Genomic DNA, 8261 nt, shown 5'->3' on the forward strand with positions numbered 1-8261 from the left:
TTCCTGCTGTGAACTCACCGACCCTCTTCCATTCCAACAGATACAAGAGGTTCACCACTCAAAGAAGAATACGGTTGGCTCTGGGCCTTTGCTGGCTGGTGTCATTCCTGGTGGGATTGACTCCCATGTTTGGCTGGAACGTGAAACTGAACTCAGAGTACCACAAAAATCTCACCTCCCTTTCCTGCCAATTCCGTTCCGTAATGAGGATGGACTACATGGTCTACTTCAGCTTCTTCACTTGGATATTCATTCCCCTGGTTGTCATGTGTGCCATCTACCTTGACATCTTCTATGTCATCCGGAACAAACTCAATCAGAACTTTTCTAACTCCAAAGAGACAGGTGCATTTTACGGACGGGAGTTCAAGACAGCCAAGTCTCTGTTTCTGGTTCTTTTCTTGTTTGCTTTGTCCTGGCTGCCTTTATCCATCATCAATTGTATCATCTACTTTAATGGAAAAGTACCACAAGTTGTGCTCTACTTGGGCATCCTGCTGTCCCATGCTAACTCCATGATGAACCCTATCATCTATGCTTATAAAATAAAGAAGTTCAAGGAAACCTATCTCTTGATCCTCAAATCCTGTGTGATCTGCCAGCCCTCTAATTCCTTGGACTCAAGCACTGAGCAGACTTCTGAGTAGCTATCCATGAAAGATGACTCTCTGTCCCATTACCCTTCAGATTCAGCATGGACAAACACTTGAGGTCCTATCCACCTAGGCCATGGGCTCTCACGTGTTTGATTCCTTCCAGTGATGTGGGAAGCATTTGGCTGGCTGTCTCCAATTTTATCTTCCCTACTGCCCTCTTTCTCTAATTCAATTTTTTTCTTGTCCTTCTTTTCTAATTCAATTTTCTGGGTATCTGACTTGAGGACAATGTTCTATTATTACTACTACCTGTGTTCCTCCTTCCCAAACAGAAGTCGTGGAATCTGAAGGATGCCTCATTGACTTACTGACAAAAGGGTCCCAACTGGGCTGGACATGTACATAATGGTGACTCAGTTCTACTCCATTATGGAACTAAGCAGAGAACCCTGCTCTCAGCAGATACCTGGAGGATGGATGGAATGCAAGGAGTGAACTGAGTTTAAGAGGGACTTAACTTGCTGGATTCACCTGTAAATGTATTTGAGTAAATAAAAGATGATAACTAATTGTTGTGTAGCTCTTTGCTGAGGGTCAGGGTCACTTGGGTCTTGAAGACCCAGCTGGCTCCTCCTGGCACTCAGCCTGCTTCTACGTGATGCCCTGTGGCATGTTTGCCTGTGTAAATTCTAGGACCCTCACCCCTGGCCCCAGAACACCCTGCTGCTTTTTCCAGGGCTGATCAGAACATTTGTCAACTTTATGAACCATTCATCAAGTGTTAGAGAAGAAATGATTCTTAGAGCTGAGTCTTAATCATCTCCTCTGGTATTTTATTATTTAATAGGAATAGCGGGAGTGGGGCAAAAAGAGACACCAGACAGCTATTATTTGTTGAGCACTTTCTATGTACTATTTTGCATGCGTTCTCTCTTTTGGTCCTGACAGTCTTTTAGGTACCACCGTTATTACCATCTCTATTTTGCAGAAGAGAAAACTGAGGCACAGAGGTGTTAAGTAACTTGTCCACAATCACACAGTTAACAAGTATGAGAGCCAGGATTTCAAGGCAGTCCTGCCTTATGGGAGAACCCAAGATTCTTGCTACCTATCCCTAGACATGCAGTGACTTGTCATTTCTACAAAGTCCAAACTCTTAAGTACACCTTATGTACAATTAACAGAAACATGGGTACAAACTATGATTTGTATACTCAAGGATTGCTGGGGGCTTCCCTGGTGGCGCGGTGGTTGAGAGTCCGCCTGCCAATGCAGGGGACACGGGTTCGTGCCCCAGTCCGGGAAGATCCCACATGCAGTGGAGCAGCTGGGCCCGTGAGCCATGGCCGCTGAGCCTGCGCGTCCGGAGCCTGTGCTCCGCAACGGGAGAGGCCACAGCAGTGAGAGGCCCACATACGGAAAAAAAAAAAAGGACTGCTGGCTTTTTTGCCTTAACTGCTGTTGCCAATTGGGACACCAGACAGGGATGGCATTCTAGTCAAGTCATTCGGACATTAGGTGTGGCTCTGGAAGTTTGAGGTGGCATCTCTGATTGGGCTATCCAAACTTGCAGCTGTGGACTCTCACTCCCAAGAAAATAAATATATTAACTTGATGAGAGCAGCAAGATGGGGATTTCAGTTAAACCACATCAAAGAAGATAACTGTACTGAAAATGTTTTTCTAATTAATTCTTAGCCAATCTTGAAAGGTTACCCTGACCCTAATCTTAGGCCAGAGCCTGATAAGCCTATTTATCTTGTTAACGTTTCACTTTAGGGAAATGTCCTTGTGTCTTCTCTTGTCAGCCCAGGAATAATCAACACCATGTGTGATGTTGAAAAACTCGCACATAGCATTTTCTACTAATGCCAAACCAGTTGGTCACCCCACCCACCCACTTCCTGGTGCCATTCACAATCTTATGTTAGAGGCAGAGGACTGCAAGGCACCCCCGCCCTCCATTCCTGGGAGTCCCTGGACGTGGGAGGGGACTTTTGTCCTGACGAATTCCCCATCAACATTTTGGGGGATCTTTTTTCTTTCAAAAGACAAGCGTCCCCCACCTCTAATTTTTTCTTAATGGTATCCCCTCTTTTGATTTCAGCATTTTCCCCCAAATTAATTTTTGTGTTTAGTTAAAATGCCCCTCCAGGACGAGGCCCTGGGTCTACTCTGGGGCATTGGGTGCTCCTGGCACACTGTTTTGCCCACGACTCACCTTTGCCCAGTTGGAGACTTGAGGGAAGTGCTGGTTGGTTCTTGGCCTCTAACCCAGTTGCTATAGCAACATTTGGCATGTGCCCTTTTAGGAAACTTGATTTAAAGGGACCGCTTGCCTCACAAGAAAACAGCAGTCTGTCCTGAGTCATTTGGTGTCATTTGGTGTCATCAGACAAGCTGTAGCTCCAGAGTTTCAGAAAAACTTTTTTTTTTCTCCCTTTCTCCTCCTCCCCTCCTTCTCTCTCTTTTCCTTTCTGACAGTCACTGCTTAGCAAACCCACTGAAGGCTTGTAGGAAGTTGTATTTTGGGGGCTTGAGAGTCAATGAGAATCTTTTGAGCTAGGGGGCTCCACCAGCCCAGAAGAGGCCCTTACAGTGAAATGTCTTTTGGCGTGAACTCAAAAAAGATGAACCAAGACTCACTGGTAAGGAGCTGGGCTGGAAGCGGCGAGATCTACCCTGGTTTCAGGTTTAGAGATTAATGTCACTGGAGTTTCCCTGAGTCTGTCTCCTGGCTAGCTCCCTTCAGCTAAACATTGTCAAAGGTGGATGTTGGGCTTTCATTTTAAAGGAATAAGATAAAGAGACCACCGAGACAAAACTGAGGTATGCTTCCTCCTTCCTCCTCCAGACAGATTCGCTGGAACAAAGGTAGATGCTGAGTAGCTGGGCTTATTTACTCAATTTTTAAAATCAAATCAACAATAGAAATAAGTGAAGACCAACCAAATGAGAACAAACAAACCCTTTTTATTCTGAGCTTTCTATAGCAAAGGAGTCAGCCACTGCCCCTTGCTTTTTGGCAGAGACTTAAAGGCAGGCAGAAGAGTGGGATACTTTTTTTTTTTTTTTTTTTTTTTTGCGATACGTGGGCCTCTCACTGTTGTGGCCTCTCCCGTTGCGGAGCACAGGCTCCGGACGCGCAGGCTCAGCGGCCATGGCTCACGGGACCAGCCGCTCCGCGGCACGTGGGATCTTCCCGGACCGGGGCACGAACCCGCGTCCCCTGCATCGGCAGGCGGACTCTCAACCACTGCGCCACCAGGGAAGCCCTTAGACCACTTCTACAGCCTCAGTCACGCCTCAACAAGTGAATCTTCAAGATTCTAAACCTGCAAAGGCAATGCTCTCGCAACTGTCAGCCTCCCAAGTTCCATCAGCCAGATGGCTGTGAGGGGACAGAGGTGCCAAGAGCACCCCAGGGCAATAGACCCTCCTCTTCCCCAAATTCCTCCCGGTGGCCTCCTCGGGCCACCGGGGAAGCCCGAGTGGGATACTTTTATAGGAGAAAAATGAAGGCTTCAGGTACACCCCAACTGGAGACTGTTGGCCTGGGGAGGCTGTAGGCAGGCCAGATAGAAGTGGGGCATCCTGTGTGATGGGTTAGGGGGCACACTTGACTTTCTCTGGTTGGTTCCTAGATGGAAGCAGGACAAAAATTAGGGAAGCTGTCAGTTATTCATCAAGTCCTGGCCATTCAGGGCCAATTGTTACAGGGATTATTGTTTGGCTTTCTGAGTTGTTACTAGGAATAATGGCCTGAGTTCCTATAAGCCTGGTTTACATCAGGCTGGCTTCCTGGGCCAGTTACTATAGATAAGGGCCTGGTTTCCTGGGCTGGTAGTGGGCCAGAGTTCTATTTTTATATATGGTCTGGCCATGGTCCGTTTGTATCTTCAGTTTCTTACAACTAAATTCACATTTTCTAGAGAAACTCTGCCCTTAGATACCATACTGGGTACAATGGGAATGAGAAAAATTAGGTTGCATCTTGCCCCAACCACTCGGATGACTGGCATAATGTAAAATCTCAACGCTAAAGTGCTCTACAGTGTTGCGATATTGTTACTACTGGGGAAGCAGAATTGAGCGATGGAAAGAACAGTTTTTTCTTTCAGATTTAGCATCAGCTCATGGAGGCTGTACTAGCTGTGTGAACTTAAATTTAGCAGTTACTTTAACTGAGCCTCAATTTTTCTCCTCTGTAAAATGGGAGACTAGTAATACCTGTGTCAACGTTTTGTTTTGTTTTTTACTTTTTGTTATGAAAAATTTCAGGGCTTCCCTGGTGGCGCAGTGGTTGAGAGTCTGCCTGCCAATGCAGAGGACATGGGTTCGTGCCCTGGTCCGGGAAGATCCCACATGCCACGGAGCTTCTGGGCCCATGAGCCATGGCTGCTGAGCCTGCGCGTCCGGAGCCTGTGCTCCGCAACGGGAGAGGCCACAACAGTGAGAGGCCCGCGTACCACAAAAAAAAAAAAAAAAAAGTTTCAAACACACAAAAGTGGAGAGATTAGAATAACGAAGGCTCATATACCTATTGTCCTGCTTTAATAATGATCAACTTACAGCCAACCTTGTTTCATTAATGACCCCACCAACTTGCCTTACCCTGATTATCTTGAAATTTTGCACATCAAATTATTTCATCTGTAAACGTTGCAGTTTGTATTTCTAAAAGATATTTTAAAAATTTGGTTTACCCTTATTACCCATTTACCTTTTTATTTACACATCAAATAGAGTGAAAATTAATTCTACCCTTAAGAGGGAGCAACAGAACTAATAACACCAGATAGTACTCAGAACGCTAATAGACACACCTGTTTATTCTCTGTAACTCTGAGCCTGTCATTTGCTTTAGAATGTTACTTTTTCATGTCTTGGGCATTTTCTTGATATCTGTGCCTAATCTCCTTCTGTTGGTACTTTCTTCAGTTTCACGGTGTGCCATCTCTGAGCAATACTGAGTGTTTGTTTTACATGCAGCTTTCTCAGCAACAGGGACTACTTAAAAAAAAAAACCACAATGTCAGTATTAATTATTGATTGCTATGTAATGAACTATTCCCAAACTTGGAGGCTTAACATGATAATTATTATCTCTTGTACTTTCCATGGGTCAGGAATTCAGGAGCATCTCGGTTGGGTGGGTCATGCTAGACGTCTCTCACGAGGTTGCTTGGTCTGTAGTCATCTGGAGGTTTGATGGTGCTGGACGATTTACTCCCAAGGTGGGTTGCAAGTTGGTTCCTTTCCACATGGGCCTTTGCACAGGTCTGCTTGAGGGTCCTCACAACATGGCATCTGACTTCCACAAGAAAGAAAGAGCAGTGTGACTTTTGAGGTGGAAGTTGCACACCTTTTATGACCTAAACTTGGAAGTCATATGACATCCCTTCTACCATATTTTACTAATCACATGGGCTAGCCCTGATTCAGATTAGGAGGGGATTACACAATGGCATGAATACCAGGAGCCATCTTAGAGGCTGGCTATGACAATATCATTATCACATCTGAAAAAAAATGTAAAAATAATTTCTTTAAAAAAATTTTTTTTTGATAGATCTTTATTGGAGTATAATTGCTTCACAATACTGTGTTAGTTTCTGTTGTACAACAAAGTGAATCAGCTATATGCATACACATGTCCCCATATCCCCACGTTCTTGAGCCTCCCTCACATGCTCCCTATCCCATCTCCCTAGGTCATCACAAAGCACTGAGCTGATCTCCCTGTGCTATGCTGCTTCTTCCCACTAGCTATCTATTTTACATTCGGTAGTATATATATGTCGATGCTACTCTCACTTCGCCCCAGCTTCCGACTCCCACCCTGTGTCCTCAAGTCCATTCTCTATGTCTACATCTTTATTCCTGCCCTGCAACTAGGTTCATCGGTACCATTTTTTTTTTTTTTTTTAGATTCCATATATATGCGTTAGCATACTGTATTTGTTTTTCTTTCTGACTTAATTCACTCTGTATGACAGACTCTAGGTCCATCCACCTCACTACAAATAACTCAATTTCATATCTTTTTATTGCTGAGTAATATTTCATTGTATATATGTGCCACATCTTTCATTCATCTGTCAATGGACATTTAGTTTGGTTCCATGTCCTGGCTATTGTAAATAGTGCTGCAATGAACATTGGTGCATGTCTCTTTTTGAATTATGGTTTTCTCAGGGTATATGCCCAGTAGTGGGATTGCTGGGTCATATGGTAGTTCTATTTTTAGTTTTTTAAGGAACCTCCATACTGTTTTCCATAGTGGTTGTATCAATTTACATGCCCACCAGCAGTGCAGGAGGGTTCCCTTTTCACCACACCCTTTCCAGCATTTATTGTTTCCAGAGTTTTTGATAATGGCCATTCTGACCTGCATGAGGTGATACCTCATTGTAGTTTTGATTTGCATTTCTCTAATAATTAGCGATGTTGAGCATCTTTTCATGTGTCTCTTGGCCAACTGTATGTCTTCCTTGGTGAAATGTCTATTTAGGTCTTCCTTCCGCCCATTTTTTAATTGGATTGTTTGGCTTTTTGATATTGAGCTCTATGAGCTGTTTGTATATTTCGGAGACTGATCCTTTGTCCGTGGTTTCATTTGCAAATATTTTCTCCCATTCTGAGGGCTGTCTTTTCGTCTTGCTTATGGCTTCCTTTGCTGTGTAAAAGCTTTTAAGTTTAATTAAGTCCCATTTGTTTATTTTTGTTTTTATTTCTGTTACTCTAGGAGGTGGGTCAAAAAAGATCTTGCTATGATTTATGTCAAAGAGTGTTTTTCCTATGTTTTCCTCTAAGAGTTTTATAGTGTCTGGTCTTACATTTAGATCTTTAATCCATTTGGAGTTTATTTTTGTGTATGGTGTTAGGTAGTGTTCTAATTTCATTCTTTTACATGTAGCTCCAGTTTTCCCAGCACCACTTATCGAAGAGGCTCTCTTTTCTCCATTGTATGTTCTTGCCTCCTTTGTTGTAAATTAGGTGCCCATATGTGCATGGGTTTATCTCTGGGCATTCTAACCTGTTCTGTTGATCTATATTTCTGTTTTTGTGCCGGTACCATACTGTCTTGATTACTCTAGCTTTGTGGTATAGTTTGAATCTGGGGAGCCTGATTCCTCCAGCTCCGTTTTTCTTTCTCAAGATTGCTTTGGCTATTCGGAGTCTTTTGTGTTTCCACACAAATTGTAAAATTTTCTGTTCTAATTCTGTGAAGAATGCCATTTGTAGTTTGATAGGGATTGCATTGAATCTGTAGATTGCTTTGGGTAGTATAGTCATTTTCACAATATTGATTCTTCCAATCCAAGGACATGGTATATTTCTCCATCTGTTTTGAGAAGAATGGGTGTTAGCTCTTCTCTAAATGTTTGATAGAATTCACCTGGTCCAGCCATCTGGTCCTGGAATTTTGTTTGTTGGAAGATTTTTAATTATGGTTTCAATTTCATTACTTGTGATAGGTCTGTTTATGTTTTCTAATTTTTCCTGGTTCAGTCTCGGAAAATTGTACCTTTCCAAGAATTTGTCCATTTCTTCATGGCTGTCCATTTTATTGGCATATAGTTGTTTGTAGTAGTCACTTATAATCCTTTGTATTTCTGCAGTGTCAGTTGTGATTTCTCCTTTTTCATTTCTAATTTTTTT

The 8261-nt window shown here is 43.2% G+C and overlaps 1 protein-coding gene across 1 annotated transcript in view; it reads left to right on the top strand.

Annotated features, from left to right (window-relative positions):
• ADORA3 (adenosine A3 receptor) overlaps window positions 1-1165 on the top strand; it is a 3563-nt gene extending 2398 nt beyond the window's left edge. The window contains exon 2 of the mRNA XM_007449273.1: window positions 41-1165. Within this exon, the coding sequence (XP_007449335.1) occupies window positions 41-647 (607 nt within the window). The 3' untranslated portion in view covers window positions 648-1165. The remainder of the gene's footprint in view (window positions 1-40) is intronic.
• Window positions 1166-8261: the final 7096 nt, after the last annotated feature.

The sequence above is a fragment of the Lipotes vexillifer genome, unplaced genomic scaffold, assembly GCF_000442215.2.
Source record: "Lipotes vexillifer unplaced genomic scaffold, Lipotes_vexillifer_v1.1 scaffold393, whole genome shotgun sequence".
Classification (NCBI taxonomy): domain Eukaryota; kingdom Metazoa; phylum Chordata; class Mammalia; order Artiodactyla; family Lipotidae; genus Lipotes; species Lipotes vexillifer.